This window comes from Myzus persicae, unplaced genomic scaffold (genome assembly GCF_001856785.1).
Source record: "Myzus persicae strain clone G006 unplaced genomic scaffold, MPER_G0061.0, whole genome shotgun sequence".
In the NCBI taxonomy this organism is placed as follows: Eukaryota; Metazoa; Arthropoda; class Insecta; order Hemiptera; family Aphididae; genus Myzus; species Myzus persicae.
Genome location: NW_019100470.1, coordinates 796,815 through 811,505, shown reverse-complemented (window position 1 = coordinate 811,505; position 14,691 = coordinate 796,815). Strand labels below are relative to the sequence as shown.

At 29.7% G+C, this 14,691-nt stretch overlaps 1 protein-coding gene across 1 annotated transcript; it reads right to left on the bottom strand.

Moving 5' to 3' along the window:
• Nucleotides 1-7,474: 7,474 nt before the first annotated feature.
• Nucleotides 7,475-10,408, bottom strand: LOC111043117. The gene is made up of 5 exons (XM_022327958.1): nt 10,205-10,408; nt 9,140-9,245; nt 8,921-9,048; nt 8,565-8,835; nt 7,475-7,572 (listed from the first exon to the last, which is right to left on the bottom strand). The coding sequence occupies exons 2-4, from the start codon at nt 9,189-9,191 to the stop codon at nt 8,596-8,598; spliced, it is 420 nt and encodes a 139-aa protein (XP_022183650.1). The 5' UTR covers nt 9,192-9,245; nt 10,205-10,408; the 3' UTR covers nt 7,475-7,572; nt 8,565-8,595.
• Nucleotides 10,409-14,691: the final 4,283 nt, after the last annotated feature.

Sequence of the window (14,691 nt, the reverse complement as noted above, 5' to 3'; positions counted from 1 at the left end):
TATAATATTATTATTTAAAAAACGTATGCCTACGCGTGATAACCATCTAGTAGAAAAAAGAAATTTAGAATGTAAAACGAAATTATACAAAATCATAATATTATACGGCAGGTGCATATACATGTATATTTATGCTGTAATTTATTGTGTGCTGTAACTGAAACCTGCACACGCCTCGGAGAGTCGATGCTACGATGGTTCGAATATTATTCAAGTTATTCTGAATGTATGACGATTGACGACATATTATGTATTGACCCAAGTCTCCCGTTTTTTTATTTTCACCTGACATATGTACGATATACATGAAAATAGAATATTTTTATTATTGTTATTCAAATTGTATTCCATCTGAGGGTAAAACATACCTACTGAAACAACATAATTATGTGTTCATGTGTACGACAAAATATACTGAGACTCACTACTGACACGTGCACGTGTTTCGTAAGCTTTATCGTAATATAATTGGTAAATTGGTGTATCGGACTAGAAGGCGTATCGTCTATATAATTAGGTACTTACTTACTTACTATAAATCGACATTTGCTGCACTGTCTGCAAGCGGCAGAAATAAATTTCATTCCAGTTGAATAATATTACTGATTTCGTCGCTGAAATGAGCGTTTATAATCGATAACAATTGAATATTAAAAATAATAATTCATAGATGATGGGTACCTAATATATATGTAATTACTATGTATATTAATATATATGTAATAAACGCCCAGTAGTAATAAAGTAATTGTATATATGTAACAGCAAATTTCATCTGGAATTCCGAGAGGAAAGTCCATTTAAAAAAAAATTTAACAAACAAATTAATTTTTTTACGATTGGATAAAAAGTCAGAAAATACGAAATATTCAATTACATTTTCGTTTATAATTATATTAGAAGAATATGATTAATATTAATTTAAGCAATTTTTATTACAAAAAATTAATTGGGTAATTTAAATTTAGTTTAGTTGTGGACCATTAATTACACAAATACATACTTATAATTAGAAATGTCTGTGAGCTGAAAATAGAAGAATTGTTAAGACGCAATGGTCATTGTTTTTTAAATTATTATTATTGCATGTTGATGTTTGTAATTTGTATAGTAAACTATAAGGGCAGTATAAGGAATAGTATTTAGTAATCAAATTAAAATATAATATATTAATATAGTAAGTAGTATAAGTAATAAATAATAATAATAACATTTTTTAAATGAATATTATTTATATATTGTAATGTTATGGCCGTCATTCATTGCGACCCGCTCGTTTCAACCTTTTATACGTTTCCATTGATTGGATTGCGTCCACAAGTTGGAGACGTAAATTATTTTTCCTACCTTTTTTTGTTTTGATTGCGTCCTATTGTATAATGTATAAGCATTCAATTACAGTATTTTAATGTGATTTTAGTAATGACTATTGGATAAATTCGTAGTTCTAGGATTGATTTAGATTGAGAAATAAATACCTAGTCATAATGAGTCATTACTAAATAAAATAAAAATCAGACCAATTATATAGGATTAAATAATTTGAAAAATACATTTCTGGACATTTATTGTTATAGTATAGTAATAATACAAAAAAAAATACCAAATATACAGGATTAAAGTCATCATCTAAGAATCAAATCGGGTTAAAAAGATTTGCACACATGTGGGCCAAATACGATAGGTGTATTCAACACTTACTTATTAGTTATTATACATTAGGAAGCAATAAAAAAACCGGCGGTCACTCAAAATATATAAAATATATACCAAGTATATATGCTATATACCATGATATTTTATTTACAAAAAAGTTTTAACATTTTCCTTCCCATTTATAACAGACTTAGGACTGTCTACACTATTTTTATTTTGTTGGTATGGTTAAAAATGTTAGTACTTGGTTTTATGTTTAAATTAAGTGGTTACATCAAATAATATAATATAATGTTGTATAATTTTTTTTAAATTACATACGTCTAAATACGTTTTTAAAATGTTGTGGGTAGCATTCAGCCCATAATGATGGCGGGTATATCGAGTCTTTCCTTACATACAATTCTAAAATATAGTCAGTAAATATAGTCAAAGTATTGAATTATAAAGAGAATATAAGTAGTGGTGTTTCCAGTAGTGGTGTTTAATTACTGTGTGTATAATAAATTGAAAAATATGTTTATCGTAAAATGCAATATTCAAAACTACCATCGGACTATACAATTTTATTTATTTTATATATAAACTTTATGTAATAGATAAATGGCCGCAACTAGGATATTACCTACAATTACCGTGGCCGCAACTGTTATAATGTGCTTATCTCAAAAATCTTCTCTGACCGCAACTCGGATGCAGCCCGAAAACAGAAAAGGTAGAAAAAAATCGTTTACCTGTACTCTGGGACGCAATCTACGGTCGAGTATTGAATGTATTGTAAAATTTTAATTTGTTATAAAAATAAAATGATGATAGCTGTTATTTTTTTTTTTGTTATTCCATCAAAATATTTGTAATATTATGATACAAGAATAAAATTAATAATGGTTGTTAATTAAAAAAATCCATACTTTAAATAGATAATAATAATAAAAAATAATATTAGTAGGTTAAAAAAAATGCATGGTTTATATAGCCCGGGCAGCACCACATTGACCGGGGCAATGTACACATTGCCCTTAACATATATACCTTGAAGTATAATAAAAATATGTAAAGTATCTATAGTACATTATTATTATAAAAGAAAATTTAATAGAATATTATGTGTTTACGGAATTTTTGTCCGAACCTTTTTGACCACCAAAATGCATATGAGCACTCGATATAATTTTTAAATACCAATTAGTCACAATTATTCACCAAATATTATGATTATGGCTTGTAATTCTCTCCATCAGAAATAAAAAATATTCCAGAAACTAGAATTTGAATAAATACATTTTAGAGTTAAAAAATAATAATAAATAGGAGTGAAAATACTTAGTCTTGTACATTAACTATTAAGAAATGAGAAAACATCTATAAGCGTATCCGGCGCATGTTTTATGTTGAGTGGCTATACGTCAATATTATACTAGACTTACGATCAAACTCTGGTAAACAGGCTATACGAACATTTGGTTTAAAGGTATTAAAATATTTATACGGCAACCATAGTAATAGTACCGTCGTAATAGTAGATGCAATAGGTACCAAAGAATCTTTATTGATGTGTCCCTAAACATTATTTCACTAAGGAAGGTTCGTAAATGTCCAATATATTCTTGCCGACAATCCAACCGGTTTTTAAAACACTTAAGATACACCTAATGGGAAATAATTATTCAATACGACATTTAAGATGAAATGGTTTTTCGACGGACTACTTAACGATGCTTAGATATATAATGGTATACAGGAGATTCTTTTATCGAAGAACATCATTATTTATTTTACATAATTCCAAAAGTCACAAAACAACATTTCTGAAAAAATAAATATATTTTATACTTTCTATTAATGACAACATATTACAGTTTAAATCCTTTTTCCGAAGCAGAATATTGTAAAGAGAACTTCGTTGTATGAAAATCGAATTTTGGAGTAACACCCGCGAATGTTTGATATTTTAAATATATATTACATTCAAGACTAATGAACTACTTTAACTAAAAAACTGATTTTTATAGACCGAAATACTGAAAATACCGAAATCTTCTATAAATGAATGGTACTGCTGCATACGAACAGAGTCCCAGTATAACTAGTATACCTGATTAGGTATACCAATATACCTTTTCTGATGGAGTCCCGAGTTGTTTTAAGGTATATACCAATTGAGTCCAGTGAAATTTTAAGTATAATACTAATTAAGTCCATGTTTTAATACTAACTGAGTCCCGTTAAATTTAAAAAAAAACATATTCCTTCCCATTTTTACAGACTTAGGACCGTCTGTAACAAAAAAATCTACAGGTATGGTTGAAAATGTTAAGAATCAATCCATAGTATATAGTTATATTATACATAATTATGTTGATTTAAACTTTTTTATTGGCAACTAAACTATTATTTTTATATTTATTGTCAGTGGTCGGGACGCTACTGTTTTTTGTAGCACGCTAACGCTACTGCTACTCCCCCCCCCCCAAAAGTAGCTCGCTATCGCTAAAGCTACTTTTTTTTAAACAATAGCGTTAGAAGTAGCGCGCTACTTTTTCGCTACATTTTTTAAAAAATTTTTTGATTTATTTATATTATATTCGCTTGAGTAATTGGTTATTATTTGTTAATGCCTACTACTACTTTCTTGTATTTTTGGAAGGCAGGTTTATTCAATGTATTTCACGTATTTTTGTAACAAAAATCAAAACAAATAAACGTTTTATTGAAAATTGCCAATAATTAGTAGTTTGTACTGATTAGACATTCGGTCACTGGGAGAAAAGACTTCACACAGTAAGGGGATGAGTGATTACTGATTACAAAGAATTTTGATTTGCCAAACATTTTTTTTTTAAAGTTGATGGCAAGCATGGATCTAGAACATCTTACGCTCCGCTGTATAGTGTAAGTGTCAAGTGGACGACTATTCAAAATATTTAAAACTTAAAAGAAACACAGAAAAGTAGAAAACGCTGAATGTCGGAAACAAAAATAGTGGTCATTATTTATGGTTCTGTATTCAATCATATAAAATATATCATTGTAATAATTCACTTATGATTATAGGTTAGGTTAGGTATAGTCTTATCTATAATCTATGATTGCTGATTAGTCCGGTCCAGGTTAAGCCCAAAAAAATCAAAAATACACTCATCTTGTCATCTTAATTAAATAAATAAACATACACCATAATATTTTAATTTTCATGAAATAGGTTAGAAGTAGCGATAGAATAATGAACATTTTCGCCACACTAACCGTAAATTTCCAGCGCGCTATAGTATTTCGCTACATTGTATATACTGTAGCCACGCTATGTTAATATCGTTACAGCTAAAGTAGCGCGCTCTCCCGACCACTGTTTATTGTTGATTCGCTCTGTGATCATTTTGCTGTGTTGGTTATTTTAAATAGGAAACAAACCCTCTGTTTTCTTTTGAATCAAAATTCAAAGATCAGTAATCAGTCTTAAAAATAAACTAGTTCTATATACGACACTGCTACATTAGCAGTGCTAATGCCTACATAAAATATAGTTCTGCGGCATCCATATTATCAAAGGATGTTAGCCACCGAACCTTCAACTTCACAGAAAACCCAACCTTTATTATCAATTATTTTGATAGCACAGTTATACAGAATTGTCAACTTAATATCACCACTAAAATACCTCGGAACCAACAATGTATCGCATAGTAATAATATTGGCAGTAAAACGGTTTTTACTATTACTACTATTAATTGTAAGATGTATATTTCAGAAAGCGAAAACTTTGTATGATCTGGTAAAAATATTAATTTCAGAAAACGGACGCTTTGTATGTAGTATCAAATACATAAAGTATTTAAGCATATATCATGTAAATATAAGTACATATATTATGTTAAACAGTTCGAAGCGATTTGAGCATTATTTTATTTATTTTATTATAATTAAAAATGAATTAAAGATGTAATGACTACCTAGTATATAGATTATAGGTAAACAAGCCAAAATAATCAGTGTTTTAAATGTATTCTCATTAGCTGGTAACAACCGAACATTAGGTACTTGATGCTGTAATATAATTATTAATTATAATTATATGTATTTCATAATTAAATAAACCAAATAGTATTCAATAATCTTAATAATATTTTTGCTATAACTTTTCATGACTCGTGATTTTTCCGACTTTTTTATACTATACCTGTCCTCTACACTATACGTAGAAATATAATATTATGTTTATAATAGTACAAAGTGTCCGCATTCTACAATGTACATTTAACCCACCCGTACAAAGTGTCCGGGTTCTACAACCTTAATTTTTACCCGCCCGTACTAGTGTTCACATTTTGCACTTTTAATGTTTAACCGACAAAGTGACCTAGAGCACAGTGAACTAAAAAATATTGCCAGCATATAGTATAGCACCCGTATTAATTAATATATAATTTATACATCACTCAAATTTAAGTATAATTAATATCTAATTTATAGTGAGCTATATATAGGGAGGTATATATAATAATGAATGGTCTATAAAAAATGTTGAATCAGCAATATAATTATAATACAATAGTGTACATAAATCAAATTCAAGTATAATTGATATTTAATGGTTATTCATATTAATCATTTTTTTCATTCTACAAATTATATTACATTTTATAATATTGTCGAACTATTAATTATTAATTATTATATATGGTATGCTCACATTAAAGAATTATAGTTATACTTGAATTCCAGTTAAAAATATATATTTTATAAGATAATGCAATATATAATTATACTGTTATTATGTTGCTGCTATATTTTATGTACTTAAACTGACGACATTTAGTCAAATTCCAGATTTCGGACCGAACACAAGTAGCTAGGTAGCCATATAATTCCAAGTTTAAGTCTCCCCTGATTGCGTCCCAATACTCAAAACTCGTTCACAAAATATAATTTATAATAATTGATTTTTTATACACATATCGTTACACAAAATATCAACATTTTAATAATTATCAACGAATTAGTGTATTACACATTTTTTTTCTAATGCATTCCCTGATAAACAAATCGTTGATATTTTTTACGTCCATCTAACTACATATTATTCTCATAGAAAAATTAATATCAATCTGGTCTCTAAATTACTTACTATAGGTATAGGTACTTACTCAAACAACAATTTGACATCATAAAAGCGTAATTGTTCCATATTTTAAAGACATAATAATATACACCTGTATACAATTATATTTTTGCAAAAAAATGTCTGTGCTATGCATATATGTTTTGAAACACTGTGCAGAGTATATCTATGGCTATCTACTCATGCTTCGATGTAGAGGATATCATCAACTGAAGAAGAGCTGCAGATAAAGTTCTCTAACTTGAGTATTGATTAATTATTGGTATATTAATCAAAAAAATTAAAGACCCAATGGTTTTCGCAAGTGCCGAACGAATTTAACTTGGCTATCTACTTTGGATGTGTAGAGGCCGGTTTTAATGTTCCGTATAACACTTTGAGCACCGAAAGGTGGGATTACAGTTTTTGATAAACTCATTATTATAAAAACTTAATTCTTATTTATGTATTATTCGAACGAAAAATAAAGAAAAAGGTTGTAGGGAATATTGTATACTTGTTTACAAATTGTAAACTGATACCAATATCGTGTTATTCATAATACAAAACATAATTTGAGGCAATATATTATAAATCAATAATAAGATTCAATAACAAAAGTTACACATCACAACAATTATAATGTATACATATTATTAAAAATGTAAAAACCATTATAATATAAAAAAGATAATTAATTTATAAAATTAATGGAATTATGTAGTTTTTTTTAAAGAAAATCATTGATTACTGCAATATTTTTGAAAGTCTTAATTATGTTACTTGGATTACTTGGATTCCCGTTCATATTAGAAAACTGTAAAAAGAAAAAATATATTTGAGTACCTATATGTAAAAATATGTGTATTGCCAGGAATATTTAATTAATATTCAATCATATTATCCAACATGGTTATTAGGTGATAGGTATATGAGTGCAATAAGGTTAGCTCCGAGGACCGGTAATGTTCTAACCCCCAGAACTCAACCTTCACAATCACAAACAACAAACCTTTAATTGAAAAGAGCTGTTCCTTTTTTATTTCAAGTAGTGTTTTTTTTTTTTTTATCAAACCGTTTTATCTATAATTTTAATTGTTGTTACAATGCTCTAACAACTCAAGGAAGGTTCTCCATGTGTACAAGAAGCTTATCGTCGATGAGCCATTTCAAAAACTGCCTGAAGTGAAGTATTCAGCAACAGAATTTCACAAATTTATCAATACCAAACATTATAATAAAAATAGATCATAAAATTACTTCTCTAGAAATACTAAATAAGTAGCTATTCTACTATCGACTGTAACTCGTTAGATAATGTTAATATGAATAATATTATATTAGCTACAAATAGATTCAAGTTAGCACAAATCTTTAGTGATTGATATAATGTAAATATAATAATATGTGCCTGAAATTGAATTCTGATAATAATAATTTCCAGCTTATTTCATGCATGGATACAGCTGAAATAATATGACTATTTTAACAGGAGCATAATATAGTAGTTAGTAAATCGAATTGTGTATTATAAATAATTTGTTATATCATACAAATATAAATGCAATATTAAGTACCTATATTTGTTACTGGACTACAATATTGGTATGTATTTTTACTTTGATACACTTGACAATAATGGAAGTTGTAGTTCCTAAATTTAGGGGCAAAATCTGGGGATGTGAACCTCTAGCGTTTGAGAGCATTACATAATTTTAGCACCCATATACGAATATTTGAGCTCATTAACAAGACTGATTACTGTAAAATGTTTAGTTTGAAATCAAACAATTGGAAGTATACACTTACTAATTTACCGGGATTACTTGAGCCTTGCAAGTTATTCTGACATCTCATCATCATCATCATCATCTTCATCACATGCTTTTCTCTTGTAACTTCTTGGCGAAATGTCGATGAACGTTCCCGATGCTTTGAAATCTTTAATAATTTTTTCTTGAGCTGCCTTACTGTCACCTGCTGATATCCTATTTAATATGGTGAGCCGGCAGCCTATTCGACAATTGGGACGTGGTACACAAGCCGAGCAGTATTCGTGAGTACATTGTCCCATGCGCAACTATGTTATAAAACATAATCGAATGGTACATTACAAGTTGACTTTGAGTGTGGGTATTCGAGAACAAATAAAACAAAATTCTAACCTCCAAAATCGATTGCATACAAATGGTGCATTCGTATCTCAATAACCAAATTTGGATATCGGGATTAGACTTTTTTCCAAAAAAACTTGCTAAGACTCTTACATTATCTGGTGACGATAACGAGTTTTCTATAATAAAAAAGCAATTAAACATAGTAAGTCAAAGTCATAAACAAAAAAAATTAATAAAACTAATGGTGGCCTCATCGGAAACACATACCATCAAGAACAGTTTCAAGGAATTTATTCCAAGAATTTAGGTCTTCATTCATTTTCACCGACTAATGCCACACACGCTGTAAGTCAATCGCCAATTGTCGAAACGTCTACAAATAACAAAAAAAAAATTTATTATTATTTAAGCTCTATGCCAAAACTTTATATATGTGAATTCCGACACATCGATTATTAGTTTACGGATTGATGATCAGTGTCTGTAATACAACTTTAAAAATAATTACAGATTAATAATTATGATTATTTTGTGACTGCGAATGGTTATATTTTCGATTCTGATGTTCTCAGAATCGTATAATATTTTGGATCGGAAAAAATTTCAAAATAATGAACTCTTTTATTCATCTCAAAAATTAACTCTAATGCAGCTTCAGCTCGTCCGTCAAAATACTGCCAAACGTATACAACACCCTAAATACTTTAGACGATCCATGTCGAAATACTCGAAATCGATTAGTTACAAATTACAAGTCATAGTAGTAACGTACCTAGGATTTTTTCGGGAGGGGGGGGGGCTACAATATTTTATTGCTAGAGCTAGGAAAATATAGTAAATTGGATATTTCAGGGCTGGCTTATGCCTTAAAGCCCATCCTAGCTAAGGTCCTGAGTCACAGGGACGGAGTGTATCTGAATACTCTGATTTAATTTCGATGAAATTTTAAAATTTTAAAAATTGATTAAATATCGCTAATGTCTTAGGTAGATAATAATTAGGTAACGTACAGAAATGTCATCAGGTCCTCTCTAAAATTATATAGCTAAAGTAAACTCTGTTATTAATTAAGGAAATTGTACAAACATTGTAGGGATTGTTTTTGTTTGATTCAATTATTAAATATATATATTATTTTAAAATACCCTATCTATGTATTGTCTTATTTTAATAGAAAACCCGCCTAATTATTTGTAAATTATGATAAAACTATTATGCATAAAACAAAACAGGGCAATATATTTGCAATAAACCAGTTACCCGGTATGCTATGGTTCGCGGTGGATTCAAATGGCGCGCGAAACTAAGCCCTACGATTGTTCAAATACTTACTTAAGACGTCCTCTTTTCAGAACGAACACCGACAAAATGACAGCAAAGCACTTGAGCACAAGACACGAGGGCCCAGCACAAGTGCCCGACAAAAGTACACTGCACGAGTACACGACACGAGATCTCTACAGGACTATAATATATCGTATGGCACTATAGAAGAACAAATGTCATAGGTGCTCGGCGATTTCCGAGCTGCGGCGGTCACGGTTCGGAGCCGCCGTGCCAACAGTGCCGGCAACGTGAGACGCTCGTCCCTCGCCATATTTGTTCGTTTCCGGTGACGAAACAGACTGTATTCGGGACAGGACGTCCGGGGCCGACATTGTTAGAAAAATACAGCATACTAGGTGCAACTAAGATGCAACCAGGTCCGCCAGTAAAATAATACCCGGGAGAGATCGAGTGAAGTCGAATAAAAAAATAACAATATTTTTGGAAAAATACAATCACAGTGTAATATTGTGCGCGCTGTAGTTGTTGCCCATATTTTTATGTCGATGTTGGTACGGTTGGACCGGGGGTTGCCGCCGACGCGCAGAAGCGCTATTCTCCTCTTTTAAACGCAATGACGGAATGCAAAAGATATTATGCTTTCTTCCCCCTGCGATCATAACGCAAAGTACCGGCGCACGTACCAGTATTGAAGGCTAAGACAGATTTTCGATCTCCGAAGAAACAAACAACTCGACCGATTGGCCATCGCTGACATCGTTGTAGGTGAGTCACTAGCCGATATATTTTAATACCCAATAAATATTTATTATAAGTATGGGCAAAGGTGCAAATTGAGTTTTAAATTTGGGCGCGTGAGCTGCAAAGAAAACCTGTGGGGCACTATGTCCAGGGACACACGACACGTTCAAATTGTATTCTAAAAAAAAACCTGACACCCTCAGTATCTTTGTTTATGTTAAAATAAATTGTATCAATAATCATTATTATGCATTAACAAATTGAACACGGCATATATACATTCATATTATTATACAATTGTTTGAAATTTGTATGTCCAGAATTTTTTTTTTCGGGAGAAGGGGTATTGAGGGAGGGTAAACCGTTATTTAGTAATATTATTCCACCGATCGCCCCGATTCGCTTGTAGGTAAATGTATGATATTTCGTGTATATAAATCTTCAGTTATAGATCCTACTCGTAAATATGGGTAAATAAGTTCTCGGTATACGATCGTGACGAACGCTGCAGAAAAAAAATCCTGACCTCATAGTCTTGGGTATGGAAGCCGGGAAAGAGTAACATAGTATTGTTGCTATTATAAACGAATTGCAACACCATACAGCTATATAGGTTTATATTAAGAAATATTTTTTTTGGCTTTCCTGACATTTTGAAGAAGTTTAAGCTCCTCGAAGTCCCATTATCTCACGTTTAATTTGGATCCGCTCGGATTGTAGGTAGGTAATTCGACTTCAATTTTATATCATATTTTAAGAAAAAATAACGCCGACAGAATATTTATGTTTACGTTTTGAAAGGTGTTTGCATATATATCGTATTCTTTATTCGTTTATTATAATACGTAACTACTAGTTACCTACTTAGTTGTATTTCATTACCATTGATATAAAAAAAATAATAATTTTTTTCGGTCTTTAAGTCTGTAAATAAAAAACCATTCTGAGTGTATGCACGTGTATTTTCAGTATATTTAATTATTCCTAACTTCACAAAACGATAAGGTCATTTTAAATAAAAATTGTTGTCACTTAAAGTCACGAAGTATCCTGGTAACAAAGATACCATATTATGCGCATGATTATTCAAAGGAATTTCGTGGAGACGCTATAATATCAAAATTGGTATAAAAACCTAATTTTTGTTTAAAATAATATATTGTTATATCCAAATGCGGTGTTCATACACTATACTAGAAAAAAAACGGTTTTAAAAAAAAAAAATTAAAAAAAATTATATTAGCCATTAAGTAAAATTGTATTTTGCATTTTTTGGTCTTTTAATTTGCTATTGTTTATTTCGTCAATGTATGTTGTTTTTTTTTTTAAAAAAAAGCTGAAAATTAATAATCATTAATAATTTAGCTATAAATTATAATAAGTACGTATTATGTTTAGGTAATAAGTATAATAATTATAATAATTATACGACTTACGTTATGTAGCAGGAGACCTTACATAATTTATGTCTATAGATATTACTTCGTATAGAGATTTTATTCACATTTCCTATTTCAAGTAAATATAAGTCTATATTATAATTTACAAAGTTTTTTTTGTGTTAGGGCACGGCAACAAATGCCATTGGGGTGAGGGGTGGAACGGTTGGGGATTATTGTAGTAATGGTAAGGTTTGGTACGGTAGGTTTATTTTCACGTGAGTGTTTGTATTTTGGCAGAATTTCGATTGAGCACCCTTAGGTTTCTGCCATGCCCGGTCGGGGGATGGTGGCCATTGTAAAACTTTTAGTATGACGATGACAGGTGATCAGTTTCGTTTGGAAATATTATGTTTTTAGTCAACGTTCGAACGTGATAGTACCTAATATAAACAATTATTGATTGATACATTATTTACAACTTCTATACATAATTTATTAATGTATAAACATATCCATGCATATTTTATATAACTATAGTTGCATAAAGCCATTATAGGTATGGATGTATATTATATTCTTTAAGTGTGCATTTATACTTTGACGTTGTAATTTAATTATTTAATGTCACTGGGTTTAATAATACCAATATTGTTCGTTGTTATATTAACAAATAAGTAAATAAAATAAATAAATAGTACTTAATAATTTTTTTCTTTTCTTAGAAATATGTCTCTGCAGCAATGGCTACTGGCTGATAATTGACATTTTTGTTTTTACATAATTTTAGTTCTTACAATGATAATGATAATTTGTTTTTACATACGTTTTAACTGTCTATATTAAATTTTCTAATAAATAATTAATACTAAGACAAGATTATAATATAAATAGGTTAATATAAATGATGAATTGATTAAAATGTTTTAATATCTTTACACTATATAAAGTTTAACGGATGTTATTATTTATTTTACTGATAAGTGATAACCTTTAATGTTGTACCTAATTAAATATAATTTATTGTATTCTATTCTAGATAATACTGAATTTCGCCCGGTAAAAAGATTTTTGTATCAGACTGGAGTCTTAGTAAATTATTTTATATTGATAAAACAAGTTTTTATTTTTAATGCCACTCTATAACGTTATATCTATAATAATAATATATTATGTTTCGTTTCTTGTAGATTATAATATCATTTTTAATACATTATTCAACAATACAACTGCCAGATAAAAAAAAATTATTCATAACATAAAAACACTTACCTAAAATTTGTTCATTATTATAAATTTATAAGACACGCACATTAAAAAATAAAAGATTTTTCTATACTATGTATGTTGTATATATGTCTATTATGTCTATTTAAATTTATATTTAAAAATGCATGTTAATTGTTTTATTTTATCTTTAGGTTTTCAATATATTTTCCTGTGAAGATAATAAACTAATAACTTTCACAGTTGAAAATAAACTGCCTATATCGTCGGCCCCTGAATCTTCCGTAAACCAGAATAGAAAAATAATCATAACATTGTTTTGAGAAATCTAGTAAGTCCTATTTATTTTAAATAATTAAATGTAGGTACTTATAGAATTATAAAATATGTATTGACAATCTGCATATAATGTGCGTAATCTGGTTGTAGCAAGCGGAGGCAACCACCCTTTCAGACATTATCCAAAAGTGCAATAGTTTCTATTTACCTTATAGATTTCAGTTTTTCCACAGACTGCCACCCCTCCCCCGCCCACCAAAAACAAATTTAGATCACGCCTATACAGCATGTCATACTCCCCTGGTCGTTATAATTTTTTTTGTAAATTCATTAATTATCTATTAATCGGATTATCTGAGCCCAGATATTTAATAATTAATGTTATAAATATTAGGTAGGTATAATATTATGCTTGACGTCAGGCAAATTACAATGCCCAAAATTTACCCATGTGGCCATAGGCCATATAGCATTTGCGTCTATATTCGGTCCAAATAGCCACTGACTGTTGACCACAATCGTGTGCAGTTCATTTGCAGAAATTCGTAAAATCGTACCAAATCTTAGTACCTATTCGTTTATTAACCAAAAGCATATATTATATTTAGCAGTATATTATATTTTCCTGAAGCACTAAACTAGGACCTGATACTTATTTTCCAGAATCATAAATATTATTGTCTGTATAGAGTTGTTCCCGGTGTTCGGCAGTTATTACTCGATGGTGGATTAACACTCAGCCCAATATTCGGTATCTAGTTGGTAAAAAACGTCGGCCCTTATAAGCCCTCCCTAACCTAACCTTTATATACCCTCCAAGTCTTGCAATTTGGCATTGTGTACTTTGCAGAGTTCGAATTTAATAATGTACCCACTTAAACAGCACAATTTGTGAAATTTTGACAT

What these genes read in the sequence shown, in the direction of transcription:
- LOC111043117 (XM_022327958.1), bottom strand. Translation starts at nt 9,191, where the DNA reads ATGAATGAAGACCTAAATTCTTGGAATAAATTCCTTGAAACTGTTCTT. An exon ending in CCTTGAAACTGTTCTTGATG is followed by an intron (nt 9,049 to 9,139) that starts GTATGTGTTTCC and finishes TTTTTATTATAG; the next exon opens with AAAACTCGTTATCGTCACCA. An exon ending in GTATGCAATCGATTTTGGAG is followed by an intron (nt 8,836 to 8,920) that starts GTTAGAATTTTG and finishes TTTATAACATAG; the next exon opens with TTGCGCATGGGACAATGTAC.